Consider the following 20,849-nt stretch of genomic DNA (forward strand, 5'->3'; position numbering starts at 1 on the left):
GCCGGACGTTAATTCGATTTAATTACGGAAATCGGCCACACAGGGCAATAAGTCGCAGTTTCTAAGAAAGCTAGGAACATGTAGATCGAGTTCCCGCAGCAAAAAGACAAGTTCAGAATCCTCTTCAGTGCACCTTTAATCTCCCCGACATGCAACGCATAGGGGAAACAAAAGCTTCATGAAACACACTCGTTTCGCTTCAAGTACAGGTGCTTGCGTTGCGGAATGTGGAAGCCATGAAGGAACTTAATTTCTTGGCAGTCTACCCACAAAGCCATGAACTGGAGGATGTCTTCTGTACTTCCCTGTGTGACCTGCATGGTGCAGCTCTCATCTCTTGTCCATCATGGAGTCAGGCCTGACTCCTTCATGTTAGAGGTGGAGACCACCAATACACAGAAATTAAAATGGCAGCTGCAATCTTGAATCAAGGTGTTTACATTGTGTTTAAGTAGGCAGTCCTAGCACAGACACTGATGTGCTGACTATGGGGGTGGTCACGAAAGAAACGAACTAACTGATATATTTGCAAAAAAATAAAATACCTGATTGGTTAGTTTCTTGGCAAACATACAATAAGTTAAAGAAAAAAGCCAAAACGAGAATTTCCTGTCGCAACTACAAAAATAGCATTGATATTAATCTTTTGCTACAAAAATTAACCCCATAACCAAATAACCCAATTTTTCCCCTAAATCAAGCTGAAATATAACTCCAGATTTTACATCCCCCCACCCCTTCCAAATCCTGCAAACGATAAAACCTTAAAATGAAGGGCCCTACATATATACTGACACAATTTAGTGGCAACCAAAAATTTGGTGCCTCCATAAATTGTATTGTGGGGTTCAACTGTATTTATGCGACTCTCTGACGTGGGCGCAGTTGAGCTTCGCGAAGTGAAAAGCTGGCTTGTTTTTTAAGTGCACATGAGTGCTATTGGATTTGTCCAATTCACAATGCTCATGACACCTAGCAAATCTATCTTCCAAATGGCAAGAAGCAGTTAATGCTTGGATAATTTGTTATAGTTCACATTATATCTGCGGTGAACATAGCTGATGACACCACCAAGAGGGCCAGACACGATTCCACCACACCGCTCTTCTGTCCACGGTTCCCGAAACTTCCTGCATCAGAGCTCGACACTAAGTTGCCAGCATCAAAAACCTCTTTCTTCCTTCAACGATAGACAGATAAATGTAATGAAACGAAGGCAAAGATGTTGGGCAGAACGACTGATATCTAGCCTGCTACTCTGCACTGAAGAACGAGAGAGGAGAAAAAAGGGGTCATGAGGGGCGACGATGTGGCGACAAGAGCGATGAGAGTATGCACATGCACATTTGATGGCATCACAACCGTAAGCCTAGGCCCTCGTCACTCAAAAAACGTGAAAACGCCCGCATTGCCAGGGTCTGCTTGCCAACCCTGTGGCCAAGCGCCAAGCAGTAAGTCCTCCGAGAGTGGCCTGCTGTCCAAATGCTTCTAGGAAGCAGCCAACGTTAGTCTTTGGCGCGCATATACTGGACATACCACTTGTACATGCTCCACAGACTCTCGTATGCCACAAGCGGAACAGTCCGGCATGTCCGCTTGTCCAAATAAATGTAAGCACCTTTGCGTGAAAGGGACGTCTTAACGAAGCTTACGCATCAAGCATGCATGAGGCTGCGGAATTCCACACGGTACCAAAATTTCTAAGTTACTACGAAACGAAAGGCAATGATAGTTGACCTGCAGATTTTTTGCACAGACAATAGGAACGTTTAGCACAGCACGTAACATCTGTGTGCACATGCATTGGTACAGATGCAGCAGGCGCACCCGCAGTTGGCTAGCACCTGGTGCCATCTGGTGCCCTCAAAGCTATCTACTCGTGCAATGGCTGGACATTGTAACGGTGGCAGTATGTACTATGCTAAAAGTCTCTAATGTTTAGAACACGATAAAACAGGTGCTATATCTTGCTAATAAAGGAATTTCACAAAAATTTTACTCCTCTGAAGATAACGCTACAAAAGTCATATACACATGACGTCCAATACCGTTGAAAGTCTCCAAAATTTGATGAAATTTCATTGATGCCACATCTTGATGCCGAAAATTTCAGTAGGCACTATTTGACGTGCCGAATGACCAAATCAATTTTCACTTGAATCGGAGAGTAATATGCCTACTACAATGCCACTAGATTCATTTTGATGTTACACACAAGTTTCAGGACAACGAAAATTAAGTTTCATTGGCTGTTTAGCAATGCAGTTGTACCCGAACACAATGTGGTTTTCTCGGTAAGCCATCATGCAAAAATACATACATGCTTTTACACGGAACATGTTGTGCATGCTGGAAAAAGCATAGCACAAGTAGACCAACTCAAATAAGAGTAGGTCAAAATACCTTTCCGATATCTCGAGTGCCCAACATAGTATGCTGCTCAAACATGGCGGAAACTGTAAAGCGAAGCTTTTCCTTCTCAGTGAGCTTTACTATATTCTGGACATTTTTATGTGTGCATAAAACTCAATTTGGAACATTTTATTTCCACTGTGTTTACATGCTGGCCACTCAACCAACGCCATTGTGACATGCACAAAGTAAGCTGCCCAATGAGGAGGAGGCTTCCCAGCCAACGTGCAAAAACCCGGTATCTCTCGTGTTAAGACTGAAATCTTGTGAAGGGAATGTGAACAGTGTTTTTTGTAGACCAAGCTGACAAATTTGCACAGTGAAGCAGAGTAGGTAATATACCTTAACTAAACATAAATAAAGCAGCATCAAAGGGAACTAGACAGCCACAACTGAACAAGTGTTGACACTTGAGCCTTTCAATGCACCGGCACAACAGGCAAAAGTTAGATACAATGCTCAGCAGCAAAAAAAGCAATCAGATTGCAGTCCTCTGTGTGTCGTACCAGACGGCGCTTCTAAGCACACAAGTGGGCTAGTTCGTAATCTGAAGGCAAGGATGGTAGTACAGTTGTACAGTGCAACAGACTGTGCGGAGGCTTTGCCAGTTCAGAGTGCAATATCAACTGCGCCAATACTTTCTCGAACTGCAAAAATGAAAAAATCCAAGGAACTGTCACAAGGCACGCCCATTCTGCAGTATGTTGCATCGAGGAGCATACAGAGGAGGCCTTTTCCATATCAAGGATTTAGAACCATAGCAAGCTTCTGTCACTTTTCATAAGCTAGACGCCTATGCGAGCGAGTATTTCTCTGTTGTTGCATTCATAAGCTGCGTAGTTTTGTAAGAGAGCTAACATTGTTTTCTTTTGTTTTTCCTCTTTTGCAAACAGATTTAATTTTTCGTCCACAAAGCCTTCACCTCGTCCTTCACTGCACTGTCCGAACATCCCTGTCTCCAGATTCCGTTTCACCACTACAGTTGGATACAGCCTGAGAACGAAGCAGCAAATACCCTTAAGTGGAGGCCCTCCAACCAACTGCATCAACCTACGGTCACGGCATCACGGCTGACTGACTTGCACCTGCTATCAGTCGTGGCAGGTGCAAGGCGGTTGCGACTGCGACACTGGAAGGCCTCCCTTCAGGAGCATTTGCCGCATCGTTCTTGAGCTGTCTCCAACAGCAACGCCCTCCACGCCATCCAACCGTGAAAACCCCAGTCCAGGTGAAAGCGAGCACTCCTCTCTACGAGCTGAAGGAATTGTTGGACGGCGGCGCCTCGTCGGTCGGAGTGGCGGGCGCCGGCGCCGCAGGGGAGGCAGCGGCGGCGGGGCCGAGGCCCTTGCTCTTCGCGATGGAGCGGGTCATGCGCTCGAGCTCGGCGGCCGCGTCGTTCCTCATGAGCGACTTGTCGGCCGTGCGGATAGGCGTGCTCCCGGGCCCCGTCTTGCGGTTGAGCAGGCTGTTGAAGAAGTTCTGCAGCACGCCTTCGTTGCCTCCCTTGGCGCCGTCCGCCTGGCTCAGCTTGGCGAACTCGGTCTCCTTCTTGCCCGGGCTGGGCACGCCGTGCGAGCCCGGAAGCCGGCGCTCGGCCGACTTCTGGACGCCGACGGGTGTTCTCGCCGCCGCTGCGTCGGTGGCCCGCCCGGGCGATGGCGCCTGCTGGTTGAGCAGCGCTAGCTGGCGCGCCAGGAACGCCTGGTCGCCCTCGGCCAGAACCTCGGGCTCCCGCTGGAGCGGCTTGCGGGTCATGGGCTTGGTGATCACCTCCGAGTAGGGGTCGTCCGGCGAGGCCGACGTGATGTTTTCGTAGAGGATGGCGATTTTCTTGTCGTTGTCCCAGCCCGAGGGGATGAACACGCCGTCCTTCTCGACCACGAGCGCGGGAGTCTTGAAGGGGAAGCCGTAGATGCGGTGCACGAGGTACTTGTAGAGCAGGTCGCAGTTCTTGTCCTCCTTCACCGAGGTGTAGAAGAGCGCGGCACCGTAGCGCAGGCAGAACTTGCGCACCGCCTGCTGGATGAAGTCGAAGTGCTCGTCCTTGAAGTCGTAGTTCTTCTCCAGCGTGCTCATGTAGTCGGTCTTGGTGATGACCACGATGACATCCAGGCCCAAGTTGTTGGTGAGCGTGTCGTCGCCCAGTGGCAGACCGGCGTCCACAGCGCTGTCGTCGCCGACGGTGACGGAGGTCCTTCGAAGCGGCGAACTGACCCCTTCGATCTCGTCCCCAGGCTCGATGTAGTCCTGGAAGCGCCGGAGGACCCGCAGTCTGTTCTTCTCGACAGTGCTGGGCGGAAGGCGCAGCCTCGTCAGGTGCTCCTCCAGCAGAGTGGCCCAACTCTGCAGCGAATCGAGCAGGGTCCAAGGCGTCGTCATCGACGCCGTCAGAAGCACGGTCGTGTTCTCAATCGTCTCCTCAGTGAGCACAAACTTGAGAAGGTTGCGGTGCCAGGGGTCCCCGTCCAGAACCCACACGCCCAGTCGCGTCTGATCTTCGCGGTACTCATCGCGTACGTAAAGGTAGTGGTATTCGAGGCCCGAACCCTTTTTGGGGTCGTCGTTGCCCTGTATCTTGGCGATAAGGGTCGTCTTGCCGGATTCGTTGTCGCCCAGCACGAGTAGGAGCTTGTGCGACGGGAGCTTGTTGGGCAGGCTCGCCTGTACTTGCTTGAGGATAGACGACCAGATATTCTGCCTCTCGTCATCCTCCTTCGTCGTGCCGTCCGTCTGGTTCTGGGTCGCGGTTGCTTCGGTGTTGCTCACCATGGTGACGGTTATCCGGTCACCCGGACCGTCAAACCGTCAAGGGATCAGGGGGAAAATGCTGTCAGCTGCTGCTTACGAAGCGATGGGACGACGGGCACCGCAGGCCAAAGCGCACAAATCAATGGCTAGCTGGCTGTGTCACCAGTGTCAAAGCCAGAATGAAGTCGATGCGAGCATGATGACTCACAGCCATGCTCACACCACTCTGCAAAAATATATATATATCTTAATCTTTTATTTAATGCCACTTCTATTTTTTGTTTTAAGGTATACAGCAGAAATATTTTTAAACCTAGTTTTAAAAAGAAACAAAAACTTGAGAAAGCAAGCCAAGTACAAAGCCAAGACAAAAATACAAAACAAAACCAACTGAAACCAAAACAAAACAGCACAATTCATAAGAGTGCGCTCTGTCCCGAGAAGCGTCAGAGTTGTCGCAAGCCGCCAGGGTGTCGGGAGCTTGTCAGGGCGCCGCAGTTGCGAGCGTGCATGTGTTATCGTGACTGGAGGCGTTCGACCGCATTCAGGGAGGCATGCCCTACGAGCAAAGACTGCCCGTTGTGCTTCGACGACCTGATCATCAGTTTGCGGAGCATCTCCCGTGTTGATAGCTGCTCGGGTCAAGCGCACCCGGTCACCGCCGCTGGATTTCGTTCAAGTACTGTTGAAACTAAACTGCCACGATGAACGTGCGGATGTTCAACGTCATCCTCTTGGGCTTTGCCTTCATGTTCATCTTCACCGCATTCCAGACGGGCGGTCTTATACAGGTAACGGATCTTGCATAATAATTTGCTTCGATCGTTCCCGATTTCGCGAGGCTTTGAACCTGCTGTGGCGTCGAAAACAGCGCTTCGTAATTACCGCTTCTGCAGGCATGTGGGGAGCGCGCGCTTGACATCTCAAAACTACATTTCGGGGTGCTGTCAAAGGCGTACGCTTCGCGAGAGACACAAAACACCTGCTAATGGAAAGGCCTGCAGCGCATCTACCCCGATCTCACTTTGCACTTTGAAGCGGTCGAATCGTGTGTCGTTATAAGTGTTCTGCGATCGTAATGTGCACAAAATCCCGTGGTCGTGCGCGCGGTCAACATACCTGTTGCCATTAAAACGTGTCAGACGAGTTTCTTTTTTTTTTTTTTTGTCACGTGCCTGTTCCGCGCGCAACCTGTCTAGAAGTTGTGCTGCATTCTTGGGCGTGCGTGGGGCCTCCTTGGGTTTCGGTTTCGTCGTAAACACCGCTGCCTTGCTAGATCGTTGTCCCGTTACTCGCTTCCACTACACTGATCTTGTAAACTAATATCGGTAATGAACATGAGTGAAGAAGAATAAAAAGTGTCTCCTGGACGAATTGTGGACTGCATGAAGGAATATGTATACGTAGTGGTGTTTGAGCTTGCTATCGCAATATCCGGGAAATGAAACTGCGACTAATTCGCAGTGATCGGCCCCGCCAGGCACGACGTATGTGAAAAGGGGCCGTAGGTGCTGGAATCGTAGAAAACAAAGTGACAGTTTCTTCCTCCTTTGCTATGTCTGTCGACCAGAATCGTGGTCGTGTTGACATAAATATATACTGTATATTCCAATCACTGCGATCGTGCAGTACAGCAAGATTATGTTAATACCGAGGTATTGATTGTTTTCTCTTGTGTTGCAGTGAGTTCTCTGTTAAATTTGTTGTCGTGGAAGTGAAAGATGACACTGCCATAAGAATGATATATGGCCGTACCGGTTTTTCTGGTTGCCTAATATACATGAGATTAAAAAAAAAAAAAACACTGTAATACTACGAGGCAACCGTTTAGAAAACATACCTTCACCCGAGTTAATTCGCACAGACGCAGTTAAATTTGTCTCCCACGTGGAATACACACATGGTTATGACCTCTGCCTGGAATGCCGAAACAGCTGTTAAATAACACAGGCGCCAATAAACGAAAGCAATCACTTTCTTTTCTAGCCTACGTTTTTTTTTCCTTTCCCTTATATTTTTTTCTGCTCTTAAATTCGCTCTTGGTATCCAATACTAATTGGATCTACCTTCACAGGAGACCAAATGTTAGGTAAGGTGCAGTTTAACGAAATCCTCGATTTAACGAACAACCTGCCTCGCGCCTTCTTACTGTATTCGCAAAGGCTTTCAAATTAAATGGGAACGGGACAACTGTAACGTGAACACAAGAACACGAAGACAGCAGCTTTTAGAATGGAAATACAGGCGGGTTAACTAACACCTCCAGAAAGCGATCTCCTAATTTTCGACGTCAAAATCAGCGGCTCCTATAGTATTGCAGTCTCCCTCAGTAGAGGTGTCGCGTTTTATTTGGCACTTCTAATACGCATAGCGATCCGGCCAAAAGAATCGGAAGGAGGAAATTAGGAGGCAGACGATAGGAGCGTGGCATGAAACCATCAGTGTGTCGAAAGGCTTTATAGTTTAAAACATATACTGCATTTAAAATTATTAGTTGAGGAGCTGCAGTACGGACGTACGCGTGTTGTTCATCCGTAAACGTCTGCGAAGTTTCCTAAAATGGGTTATTTCTTATATTTCATTGCCAAGTTGGAATTGTTTTCAATCCACGCAGTTCAAAAACTTGTCTTGAAAACTACATTTTGCTTCTTAAATTCGTGTACGTTTTGATCAGCTCCCTGAATACGATTAAATAGTAGCAATCCTTATGATTTCTTGTGTACAATATACAGGGCCGTTCGTTTTCGGACACAACACGGTTTCACCCAATTCTCAAACCCCGAGTCCGAAAGTGTATTTTCTGAAGAATCTAATTTACCACAGCACAACGCTGAAGGCGGCACGCGCATAACGTTAAAAAAAAAAATGGCACTTGGCAATAGTACGACGGTCCGCTGCGTCCTGCATTACTGCGCTGGCCAATCACAACAGTGAACAAAATGAGATTTTTAATGCTTGACTATATCAAACAATCCACGTGTCAAAATCCTAGAGCTCATAATTTTTTTCTTGTGATGATCTTATTGTTTACATAACAAGAAACATTTAAGCAGCGGACTACTTTTTTATCGTGGAGGAATTCTGTGCGCGGAGGCTGAATGTGGGCGGAGCTTCACTGCAGACTTAAGTTGTATCCGACTATTGCCGTATTCCCCGGGTTTCAGCAGTGTGTGTGTGTGACCTTTCTCCGTTTTTCATGTACCACGAAATGGTGGCCACTGTGACGTCAGTGAAGATCACCCTAACCACGCTAACGACACTTAAGGCTGCGAGAACGATCGAGAGAAATGTGCAAGCTGTGATTTCTATATTGAGTGCGAAAATTGCAAAAGCGTAGCGTCTCGTATACGGCACACAAGCGGGCGCTAATAGCAAAAATTATTATTGCTAGAAAAAATGTACCCTCCGCGGTGGCTCAGTGGTTAGGGCGCTCGGCTACTGAGCCGGAGTTCCCGGGTTCGAACCGACCGTGGCGGCCGCGTTTCGATGGAGGCGAAACGCAGAAGGCGCCCGTGTGCTGTGTGATGTCAGTGCACGTTAAAGATCCCCAGGTGGTCGAAATTATTCCGGAGCCCTCCACTACGGCACCTCTTTCTCTCTATCCTCTTTTAACTTCCACCTCCCTTCCTTTCCCTTATGGCGCAGTTCGGGTGTCCACCGAGGTGTGAGACAGATACTGTGCCATTTCCTTTCCTCAAAAAACTAACCGACCTAGAGAAAAAATGTTTTGAAAAAACTTAAATTATAAAGCTTTTTTGTTGAATGACCGGATTTGTACCTGAATTTGAGCTGCTCGTAATGTAGCGCCCGATTTTTACCCCCCGAATTACGAAAAAAAATAGGGCCCGAAAACGAAGGACAGTACAGTTAAATGCAACTTGAAGTTTCTTTTCACCAATGGGTAAAAGCGTTGTACGTACTGGATATTCGAATTTCAGTTTATTTTTTTATTTGTAGCAGAGAAACCAGAAGACTCGTCGGAGAGCTATTATGCGATATACATATATCGCGGTTTCGTAAGTCACATCGTTTCGGCAGACGTGCAGCTATTCCACGAAACTTCGCTGCTTATGAAACTTCAGCAGCTCCATACTTTTGCTCGCGGCACTTCTGCATGCAACACATCTGCTTTAGGTTGGTATGCATGACTACGCAGTTGGATTGAAGGCTGCTAGTCGCGCGCATTGGAGGAAGAAGTTCCGAGGTAGCACCGAAACGTTATAACAACGTTACATTTTCATTTTGGTCAGACGTTATCACTGTGTTCTTAACGTCCTGTATTTTCGAACGTTTATTATACGTTACAAAGAAGCCTTGGAAAAACATTTTTTCGAAGTCTTTTAAAGATTTTCACGAGATGTATGCAACATTCCCTAAAACGGTAAATTACTCTGCAAGACTACTCTGCAGATTGAGATGTTACACAACTTCAGTCAACGATGGTTTGGTTTATGGGGTTTAACGTCCCGAAGCGACTATGGCTATGAGAGACGCCTTAGTGGAGGGCTCCGGAAATTTCGACCGCCTGGGGTTCTTTACGTGCACTGACATCGCACAGTACACGGGCCTCTAGAATTTCTCCTCCAAAGAAATTCAACCGCCGCGGCCGGGATCGAACCCGCGTCTTTCGGGTCGGCAGCCGAGCACCATAACCACTGAGCCACCGCGGCGGCGAGGGAGACAGTTTAGCACTGCAATACAGCATAATACATGCAACTCGTACACGTGTGAGTTAATAGGTAATATGCAAAGTTTTCTAATTAAATTTTGAACTGCATGCCAGGCATCATCTCAGACGTTTACCTGCAAATTTTTGTTAGGTGAAAAACATCGCTTCTGCACACAGTGGAGAAGTTCTCATACACACTGCTTGAAGATATTGCTAATGTTATTATAGTTCTGATTTCATCAATAAAATAACAATTTGAACACAGCATTAATATAATATTTAGGTTGAACATTAAACTGATGTTTACCACTCAACATATTACGTCGTTCGTTAACTATTAACATTAGCGTAACGTTCAAATGTAATTCTGCAACTTACGCAACAATTTTATGACATTCCATATTTGGTGTCACCTGGGTACTTGAATAGGACACGCAGACAAGCGCCCATTCATCTACACCCTTTGTCAAAAGTTTAGATACCAAGGGAGTTTTATTCTAGTCCGCGCCGTGTGGCTCGCCCTGGCGTTACAAATCTCGTGAAGGTATAGCGACCTCTGGTTCTCCCAAGCTCGACGGATGCTGCAGAAGCACACTGCACGGCTTAGAAGCAAACGACCTTGGACTCAACTTTTGACAAGGGCTGTACATGTCGTGTTTTTCGCCGCGCCAGTCTTCGCAAAGCATGTCTGACCAACTTGCCCAAACGTTTACGCTTATCAGAAGTCTTCTAAAAAAAAATCACGGTCTGAGGCGTCCTGTATTACTCCGCTAGCCAATCGCAACAGTAAACGAAACTAGCTTTTTAATGTTTGACTTTATTAAGCAAGCCAGTAATCAAAATTCTAGAGCTTATAATTTTTTCTTGTGCTTAGGTAACAAGAAAAGTTCTAACAACAGACTACTTCGATCGCTTCATTAGACTAAGTGACTGGCGGGCTTATTCCAATTCAGCGAACATTTCCTTAAGGTTTTACCTGCATTTGGTTTGGTTTATTGGGGTTTAACGTCCCAAAGCGGCTGAGGCTATGAGAGACGCCGTAGTGAAGGGCTCCGGAAATTTCGACCACCTGGGGTTCTTTAACGTGCACTGGCATCGCACAGCACACGGGCCTTCAAGAAATTCAGCCGCCGCGGCCGGGATCGAACCCGCGTCTTTCGGGTCAGCAGCCGAGCACCATAACCACTGAGCCACCGCGGCGGGGCTTTTTACCTGCATTTAGAAGAACAGAAAGCGGGTCGAGTTGGTTGCTATCCATATTAAACAGCGCGAAAAAGACGACCGAGACTAGACTGAGACTAGACTGAGGCTAGACTGAGGCTAGACTAGGCTAGACTAGGCTAGACTAGGTTAGACTGAGGCTAGACTGAGGCTAGACTAGGCTAGACTGAGGCTAGACTGAGGCTAGACTAGGCTAGACTGAGGCTAGACTGAGGCTAGACTGAGGCTAGACTAGACTGAGACTACACTGAGACAAGCACAACAACACGTGTTGTTGTACTTATCTCAGTCTTCGTCTTTTCAGCGCTTTTTAATATGGTTATACCTGCAGTTCGTTTTAGTAGTATTCCACTGCAATTTTCAGAAGGTGACCTTCATTTAGTAGGATCACCGCCGCCACTCTCGTGGATCGTCCTTGCCACGAACACTCGGAAAATGGGCTACACCTACTTCAGGAGGCAGACGCGCGTGCGACACATTTTCTGATCGATAACGCCCCCGTATTCGTAAATACTATCGCTTTCTATTGAGTACGCCCACTGCCAAGATAGCTGGTCTGGGAGAAAAAAAAATGAGGTGAAGAGGTGATAAGGAGTGTTTCGTCAGTGCACTTGCCTCGTTACAGGTACGGTCCGGAAGAATCCGATTCCGTTCATATACATACATTGTGCGTTGGTATCTCATCAGCGATGCTTATGTTATCTCGTCACGCGCAAGCGAAGCAGAGAGCGTCGTTATCGAAAATTTCACGATTTCAGTCTTATTGGAGGCCCGCAAAGTGATTGCAGGGCACTGCAGTGCAATCAGATTACGCTGCTGGGACAAGTATACTCCTTTGTCCGCCGTTACCTCTGCTTTAAAGCCGAGGCAACGGCGGTTAATGGAGTATAATGTGGTTTTTACTCCCAAAATACTGTACGGGCTGTGAGGCAACGGCGGACAAAGGAGTATAATGTGGTTTTTACTCCCAAAAATATTCTACAGGCTTTGAGGTAGTGGCGGACAAAGGAGTATATTGTGGTTTTTACTCCCCAAAAATACTTTACTGGCTGTGAAAAGCGTCTTGACGTAGGGCTCGGAATTAATTTTCTCCGCTACCTCAGGGGTCCTTTTTTTAAACGTACTCCGAGATTGCAGTTAACGGGCTTTTTTTCTTTTTGCTTTGAGCCCCTGATCTGAACGTGGTTGATGCAAGCGGGTATCCAACCTGAGACTTCGTTCTCAAGAACCTTGGACCACTGCATAAAGCCGTTTGCGCCTGTAATGGGTGTAAAAGGGGATAGGATAGATTTTCGGGTCGGTCAGGCTTGCAACTGTCTTACGGTAATGTCTTACATGGCGCGGTATATAGGAGCATCCGCAATTATGTGCAGCCTTCGGTGTCGGAAAACACGTGCTGCGGGTAACCCCCATGTGATAGTTCCCGTATAGCCGACGCAATATCCGCTCTGGGATCAGTATACCGTTAGACGAGGTCGTTCGTGACGTCCTCCTAACCGACCTTGCCCCAGATCGCGTACCGTCACGTATACACTGACTGTATACACGAGGAGCGTGTTTCTTGCACTGCATGGAATCACGCTGGAGGGTCTGTTTTTGTCGTGTCTGTACTGGAGCAAGAACATTCGCATTGGGTACACGTCATAATCAACATCAGCCTGACACCGCTTACTGCAGGGCAAAGGGCTCTCTCTCCCTTATCTCTCCAATTAACCCTGGCCTGTGCCAGCTGTGGCTACCCTATCCCCGCAGACTTGTTAGTCTCATCCGCCCACCTAACTGTCTGCCGCCCCCTGCTGCGCTTGCCTTCTCTTGGAATCCGTTCCGTCCTTAAGGAGCTGTGCTATCTTGCCTTCGCCTTACATGCCCTGCCCAAGCCCATTTCTTCCTCTTTATTTCAACCAGGATGTCATTAACCCACGTTTGTTTCCTCACCCACTCTGCCTTTTCTTTCCATAGCTCACTGCGTTGTCCTTAAAGGGGTGGAGACACCAAATTTGTGGTTCGCGCGTTCTTAGTTTCAAACGTTTCTTATGGCTCCAGGAAGCATGATACACACTCAAAGATTCATATATTCACAGTGAATAATTTATTATAGCATTTTTAGGTGAACGATTTTCGGTTTCGGTTTCGGAACGCCGAGTTGTACAGTGACGTCACAGAGGGGGAAGATCAACTGCTTCGCTTGGTCACGTGGGCCCACAAAAGTTGTGACGCACCTACTGCTGCATCGTCTGCTTTCCCGCACACGTGCTGACCAGCGCATATGAAAACAAACAACTGCACGTCTAGTCCCAGCAGCTCGGATTCTGACAGATCTGATTCCAACGAGTGAGGACATCGACTTTTTTTTTGTTCGCACGCTAATATCGCCTTCGAAGGTTCGCGTGAGGATGCGAAACACTTTGCAAAATGCCAGTAAGCATCGCTGCGCCCCTGTACCCAAGCTGCGCCCACAACCGGTGTCACACTTCGCTGCCGTGCAGCAGTACCTGAGCGCTGCTTGGGATGGTGTACAAATATCACAAGAAAAGACAAGATCGCCTTGTTATCAGAACTGCCAGCTATACTCGAGCAGCGACAAAGCATGTCTGCTTATGTTGGGAGCTTTCGGCAACGGCACCGCTCGCGGGCGCTCCGGGTGACGAGCTCTGCTGCTGCCTGGCTGCCGTGGTCGTCGCTAGGCCTATAGCCTGTTTAGCAAGCGGCCGGCGCTTCGGAAGTCGCCTGCGCTATAATGAAAGGCCTACTTTTCACAAATAGCTGTAGTGTTAACAGAATCATCTCACAATAAAATAATAGTATGGTCAATCTCCTCGACGCCTTCGGCAGCGGAGCTAGCGGGCGCCAGGCGAGCCGGACCCCGACGTCGCGCCAGCGGCAGCTGCTAGGCGCGGTTGTGAGAAATTTGCTCATATCACAGTTGTTACCTCTACTAGCAGCTCAGTATTGGTCAGCGATCCTCAAAAATGCCACTTTTTTCACATTTCTTGTCCCATGGTTTATTATTTACGTCAAGAACACTCTTTAGCTCGCTTTTATGACGTCGGCAGACGGTATCCAGGCTGACCTACCGGCCGGCAGACTCGGCGTACTTCACGTCCGCACAAGAAAATACAAAACAGCCATGCTACCAGAAAGGATGCTTTCTAGATTCGAGATACGACAGCATGACTGTGCTAAAAGTGGATCTTTCGGCAGCGACACTGCCTGCGGCAACGCCGGCCGACGACCTGCGCGCTGGTCCCAGACTGCCCTAGTCGTCGCTAGGCCTAGCTGCTTTCGCATATCGACTCCGCAGCTGAGGGCGCTTCGGGACTGGCCAGCGCTCAGAAACGTGCTCCGCTCGGCACCCCTTTACTGTGAACTCGTCCCATAATAAAATATATGCTCGATTTCCACGACGTCTTCAGCAACGTAGCTAGCAGACGGCAGGCGAACCGCACCAGGTAGCAGCAGCACAAAACCGGCTATGGGATGAAATTTGCTTGCATCGCAGTCATCACTTCTACCAGGAACTCGGTATTTGCCAACGATCGTCAGAAACGATGCATTTTTGATATTCATATATCCCAGGGTTTGCTATGAACGTGAACAAACAATACTATCGCGTTCTTCAGATGCCGGCGTTCGGCACGAAGACTGGCGCAGGCCGCCCGGCTCCAAGGAGTGCGCCCTATGTCATCATGACGCTGCCGCTCTCCGCGCTCGCATTGGCTGCCGCTTCCCGTCGTTGTTGCCGCGAGCGGCCCGCCGTTGACATCTAGCAGGCCGGACGCAGGCAACGAGCTGCAATCGGACGTTGCGACGCTGTTCGCAACGGCGCGCCGCAAACCGAGCGAGTGGCGGTTAGCAGCAAACGCGGCTCGCTGGTGCGTCGACTGCGCTCACGCGGCTGTGCCCCGCTCATCGTACGTCACTGTATTTTGGCATGACGTCACTAAAACTTTATTTTTCTACACCCCTTGTGACGTCATGGTTGATGGCGCTAGCGATGGGTCTAGATCGTGAGAGTGAGCATTTAGGTAATCTTTGGAACCGAATTAAAATATTTTTTAAACGTTTGTTGCGTCCAACACCTGGCTATGACTGCCCTTGCATACATAGGAATCCCATAGCAGGCTTTTTATAGCTTCAAAATTTGGTGTCTCCACCCCTTTAAGCTGAACCCTCTTTGTTAGCCTCCACGTTTCTGCCCCATACGTGAGTACCGCTACGATACAGCTCTTTTTTCTTGATAGACATTCGTAAATTGCTATTCTTCATCTGAAAGAACGTGCCAAATGCGCTCCGCCCCATTTTTATTCTTTTAGTTATTTCACGCATGTGATCCGGGTCTGCGGTCACTACCTGCCTTAAGTAGACATATTCCCTTATCACTTCCAGTACCTCGCTACCATTTGCGAACTGCTGTCCCCTTCCAAGACTGTTGAACATTACTTTGGTTTTGTGCATATTAACTTTTGACCCACCGTTCTGGTATGCCTGTATAAGTCGCCAAAGCTAGTTGGTCGGTCAGCTGGTCCGAGGTTAGACAGACCCGCCGCGTCGGGGGAGGGGGGAATGGCAATGTGGGGAATTTAATGACAACGGGGCAGGACGTCCCAGATTAGCGTAGGGTTGATCCAGTATTTAGGAGAAACCCCCAGGTGGTCGAAATTTCCGGAGCCCTTCACTACGGCGTCCCTCATAGCCTGAGTCCCTTTGGGACGTCAAACCCCCATAAACCATCATCGTCATCCACCCAAGCGCAGGCATACGGCTACAGAGGAGAGCTGTACAACTTCCTCAGCTGTCCCTGTTAGCTGAATTGATAGAGTGACTGCTGCAGTGGAACGGCGGTCTCGGATTCGTGCCCCGGGTACGAGGTTTCTGTGGCAGCTGTATAGCTTTCCTTTGTAGCCGTATGGCGCTGCGCTTGAGTGGATGCCAGTGAGCAATTACTCCCTTATTAGTATATGGTTCGGGGAAATTTGGCCACGCATGGAAAGGCCGGAGACGTTAGACCAAAGAACGGGCAGGGATGAAGAATGTATTTAAGTGGACACGCCGTCTTTCGCACACCGAAAGGATTCGTACGCCTTTCACGCGCGTTTTCGCAGTCCGTTCTGTCTCACGTTGCACACCGCGGCTTATTTATTGGCGGCGCGTCGCTCGTCCCACGAGCGTTCGTCGACTCTATTGCTTATAGTTCTTATAGACTCTATTACTTTCCTACAGATATTTCCTTCTGTTTATTCAGTCTATAGTCTATAGGCTTCAAATCCTACAGACAGTCGATAGATTTATGGCCATACACTTTTAGTGGACTTTTGTCTATAGACTATGAATATACAAAAACTAATTGTCTGTAGACAAAAGTCTACTAAAAGTGTATGGTCATAAATCTATAGATTGTCTGTAGGATTTGAATTGCCTATAGACTATTCTCTAGGATCATGTCTGTGGGCAACCTAAATACTTAGACAAAAAATTGGCAGTGGTTTAGCTCTCGTTAAACCTGGAGGATTGCGAAAGCAATGAGCAGAGAGAGAGACGATGGAGAGTGCGCGGCAGCGGCGGCGGCCCCGGCACGCTAGCTATGCACCGCTACTGCGCATGCGCAACTGGCGAGCGCGGCGGCAGCACCATTGAGCCACTCCCGCGCAGCGACGGCGGCGGCGCGCCAGCTGTGTGCCGTGTGACGTCACTGCTCCTCGCGCATGCGCAGTATGGCCTTTTGTCAGCTCCGCGAAATGGCTCGGCGACTCGCGTGGTGTTGCTTTCGCAACAAAAAATTTAGTCCCAAATTTTTCCTGCGCCCTTTGTCTTATCATCTTGTGCTTCGTCGTTTCGGGGTTAGATGCGCTAGCCATCGTCCTGCATAGGGCGCGTCGGAAAGTCTTCAAACGGAGTTTCCGCAAACCTTTCCGCGAAGCATTTGCTCCTCGGGGCTTTTTGCACCGCGGCAGCCCATCAACACGCACTTATCTTTCGGTAGTGCGCTTGTGGTGTGCAAGACAGTTTATCGGTTTATCCCCTTATCTCTACGACGCTGTCAGCCTCTATTCCCCTCCTTCGGTTTGCGCACCGCTAATGCGCCCTTGTCGCGATTAGCGATGGTATGTGGGGTTTAACGACCGGAAGCTGCTGCTCGGTCGACTAGGGGGAACGTTATAGTGGAAAGCTTTGGTTTAATTTCGACCACCTGGGGTCGTTTAAGCTGTGCTGATAAAGCACAAGGCCTTTGCGAGGCCTTTTGTATTTCGCCTCCAGCGAAACGCGGCAGCCACTGTCGGAATTCGGTCCGGTGACCTTGGGATCAGCAGCAGAACGCCATAGCCAATAGAGATAACTCTTGTCTGGGCTAGTTGGTACGTGAGAATTACAAAAGAAGACGGCGCGACAGGCGAAGACAAAGGAGGCGTCGGAGGCGCCGGTCCTGTCGTTTTGTGTGCCTCCTTTCTTTGGCGCCGTCTTCGCCTGGCGAACCGCCACTGCGCATGCGCAGATCGCTCTGGAGGCGCTAGATGGCGCCACGTTCCCGTCAACAGCGCGTTAACCTGCCTTGTCGTGACCAATCAGCGCTTGCGCAGTGGCGGGGCGCGGTGGGTGGGCGAGGGAGTTGTCGAAACGCCTCCTCTCTGGACTGTCGGAAACCGGTTCCGCCGCCGCTTCCTCTGTGCAAGCACGAGGGGCTCACGACAGTCCAGTGAACAATATTGCAGCGCCCGCGGAGCCCTTATTGCAAAGGTCTATACGCGCTATGCTAAAACTATCATTTATATAGATCTCGAAATCTTTTTTAATGGACCCCCGCGTTGCGTGTTTCCGCGATTAGTGTCTGCTCTATACCCGCGTATGTGTGGAGAGGGTTTGGGAGGAGGTTGTTTTTGGACTAAACCCGCAGTGCAACTGATTGGAACCGTCGGATGAACTCGTTTTGTTCTTTAGAGAAACAAAAAAAATTAGGTTTTTACTTTTCTGCGACCTTCGCGATGTCAACGGCAGAGCGGAAACGGGAGAAAATAGAAGATGCAACAGAGATATGGTTTGCAACAAAGATAGCTCTGAAACGGGCAATAAAAAGAAGGATACTGTAAAGAATGGTTCGTTTCGCAGTTGTGGCCATTTACGCCGCTTTTAGTGTTAAAAAAAAAACGCGCAGTCGTTGCTATCGCTTCATGTGGACTGCTGCAACAGCTTTGTTCTGATACGAAGTGCTGCGGGCCCCGCTGCGGTTTGATATGACCAGTTGAACGCGCGGCGTGCTGTACTCGTGTAGAGCGGTGCATTCCGTCGTTTCTGCACGTGGGAGGGAACAACCCGTCCGTCACGAGGTGTTAAAAGCAGGTGCGGACATGTTTTGCAGGCTGAACTGTATATATACTACCGGAAGATATCTGCTGTGAAGGCGGAGGACACCGGCGCCCCAGCTCCCGAACGACTTGTGGTCACAAGGGAGTGCACTGTAGAGCACAGCCTTTAATGGCTCATACTGTCGTCCGTCCATAAACAAAGCGTGTCACACGCGTTTAACTCGCGAACTAAGAAAGATACAAGAAAACCAATGGTTGCCTCAGATAGAGGAGGATAGAATGAACCTAGAAGTCAAGTTTGATGACTGTAGAGTAATTAGTTAATTAATTATTGGCAATAATGTCGAAATTTCGTCGAAATAGCACGGACATCAATATAGCCACGGGAACGGTGTAACGTTACATCCGCCAGAAGTCGTCACGGCATAGTGAAAATTGGCACAGAATGTTCGGGAAAACGTCGGATTTGTGTCAGATTTAGATGGAAAAATGTGTAATTAAGCGCAATTAACACTTATGATCCCCGAAAGATGTATAATTTGGGTATCAATATAGCCACGGGAACGATGTGACGTCACATCCACCGGAAGTGGTCACGGCATAGTGTCCTCGGCTTTCGCCTCTCAACTCTTGAGTTGCCAAAGTGTCCTCGCAATTTTTTACTTCTCTCTGTTTAAGTGTAGCCTGTAGAGTCCCGCCTTCACCCTCGCTGAACGACGTGAGATCTTGGCGCACGTACCGTGATGGTCGAGGAGTATACGGTATAGTCTGCAATTTGGAGTTAAACTTTACTCGATCGTGTTTTCAGAGGTGCAAAAATGTTATTTTTCGCCTAACTAAAGCGCTCTTGCGCACTCGGCCGGGAGAGCTTTATAGCTCGGCGGATCCGCTTCTGTGTGTGTGCGTTTGAGGAACTGGCGGTGCGTGCGGGGTACTTTTATTTTTATTTATTTTTATCAGTCTATTTCTAAAGTATGCTGCTTTTGACGGCCCTCTGCGCACGAGCGCTTCGTGACACAATTCGCTCTTTTTTGCATACGTGTTGCGGACGAAGTGGGCAATATTTAATGGCGGCCCGCACGTTGTAACGGGTGAGGCTGCGTAAGGTTTCACCGCGGACAGGACATCGAATCTTAAGGACTCCGTTAGAGCTGCTTCCGAGAAACGCGCAAGGCCCCTTGCACGCACGTAACCCGTTCGGCATGTATATTGCGTCCGCCCCGGCATATGTGGACGCCCTGTCTCGTTTTAGAGTTGCGTGCAGTACGCAGCCCGCTTTACAGAGCTGCTGGCATGGTGTCGGCGGTTTTTCGGCGATAGCGCTTGTGTCGCGTGGGTTTTTGCAGGGCACGCAAGAGACGTCGTAATAGTGTAATAGCAGCGGTATATATTGTAATGGCAGTGAGTAAGTACCTTCGAACCTCATTATAACGAAATAATGGATATAACGAAGCAGTGACGATTCCCCTTGGAAGCTCGGTCAACACGGGCTATAACGAAGCTACGGCTATAACGAAGTTACCTATATACGAAGCAGTGACGATTCCCCTTGGAAGCTCGGTCAACACGGGCTATAACGAAGCTACGGCTATAACGAAGTTACCATCGGAATCCTTCAAGTTCTTTATAACGAGGTCCAACTGATGTATGGTTAGGGAAGCGGTAAAAAAAGGGGATTGAGGAAGTAATGAGCGAGTTTGGTTTCGTTTGGTTTACGGGCTTTAACGTTCCAAAGAGCCTAAGGCTATCACGGACGCCGTAGTGAAGAGCTCCGGATAATTTCGACCACCTGGGGCTCTTTAACGTACACTGGCATCGCACAGTATACGGGCCTCTAGAATTTCGCCTCCATTGAAATGCGACCGCCATGCCCGGAATCGAACGCGCGTCTTTCGGGTTAGCTATAGCAGCCGAGCACCATAAGCACTACTGAGCCACCGCGGCGGCTTAATGAGGGAGTAGTTTAGTACGAAGACACCATGTGTAAGTATAGTTTGCGTCTCTGGAAAATGAAGTATTTCGCCACCAGGCTGTCATGTACCTTCTGTTCAGTGAAGATGGAATTTTGCTGGAAGAACTTTAGAGAGTAAAGGATGACACTTTGCCGCGGTCACGTGGTCGAGGTGCACGTGGTAGGTATATAGGTGAGGAGGTGTCGACACTTATTTTTACAAGTCGCTTAGTTTCTTCTGTCGACTGCGGGAGGTTGAAAGTTAATGTTTATGAGTGGTCGTTATATGTAAAGTTACTAGCCACCCATATATAGCCTACAGTCAGCTAAACGCGAATATTCCTATATGGGAGTAAAATGGGAGTCAGCTTTCATTTATCGCTCTCCCTTTTATAAAAGGGTGCGAAAGAGGACATATTACTCCCTTTTACTCCTTTCTGTATTCAGTGTATATAGGCGCGCATCTCTCCATTGGCTGGTGCCCCAAAACCTCTTCGGTGATTGGCTGGTTCCTTTACCCCCAGCCAGTCGTGGCAGCCAGCGATACTGC

The 20,849-nt window shown here is 48.7% G+C and overlaps 2 protein-coding genes across 5 annotated transcripts in view; one reads left to right on the plus strand and one right to left on the minus strand.

Moving 5' to 3' along the window:
- Positions 1 to 1,976: 1,976 nt before the first annotated feature.
- On the minus strand, positions 1,977 to 5,322 carry Dlic (dynein light intermediate chain). The gene has a single exon (XM_089587583.1). It carries the CDS (start codon positions 5,179 to 5,181, stop codon positions 3,661 to 3,663), a length of 1,521 nt encoding a protein of 506 aa, XP_089443709.1. The 5' UTR covers positions 5,182 to 5,322; the 3' UTR covers positions 1,977 to 3,660.
- Positions 5,323 to 5,586: 264 nt separating this feature from the next.
- The window catches only part of LOC149347881 (UNC93-like protein MFSD11), a 51,365-nt gene continuing 36,102 nt past the window's right edge, over positions 5,587 to 20,849 (plus strand). For all 4 annotated transcript variants that reach the window (XR_016292684.1, XM_089587586.1, XM_089587584.1 and 1 more), the window contains exon 1: positions 5,587 to 5,951. Coding sequence is in view for 3 of the 4 variants with exons in the window: in XM_089587586.1 (XP_089443712.1) it covers positions 5,865 to 5,951 (87 nt within the window). In the remaining variant the exon portion in view is untranslated. The remainder of the gene's footprint in view (positions 5,952 to 20,849) is intronic.

This window comes from Amblyomma mixtum, chromosome 4 (assembly GCF_055824585.1).
Source record: "Amblyomma mixtum isolate Tamu chromosome 4, ASM5582458v1, whole genome shotgun sequence".
NCBI classification, from domain to species: domain Eukaryota; kingdom Metazoa; phylum Arthropoda; class Arachnida; order Ixodida; family Ixodidae; genus Amblyomma; species Amblyomma mixtum.

What these genes read in the sequence shown, in the direction of transcription:
- Dlic (XM_089587583.1), bottom strand. Translation starts at nt 5,181, where the DNA reads ATGGTGAGCAACACCGAAGCAACCGCGACCCAGAACCAGACGGACGGC.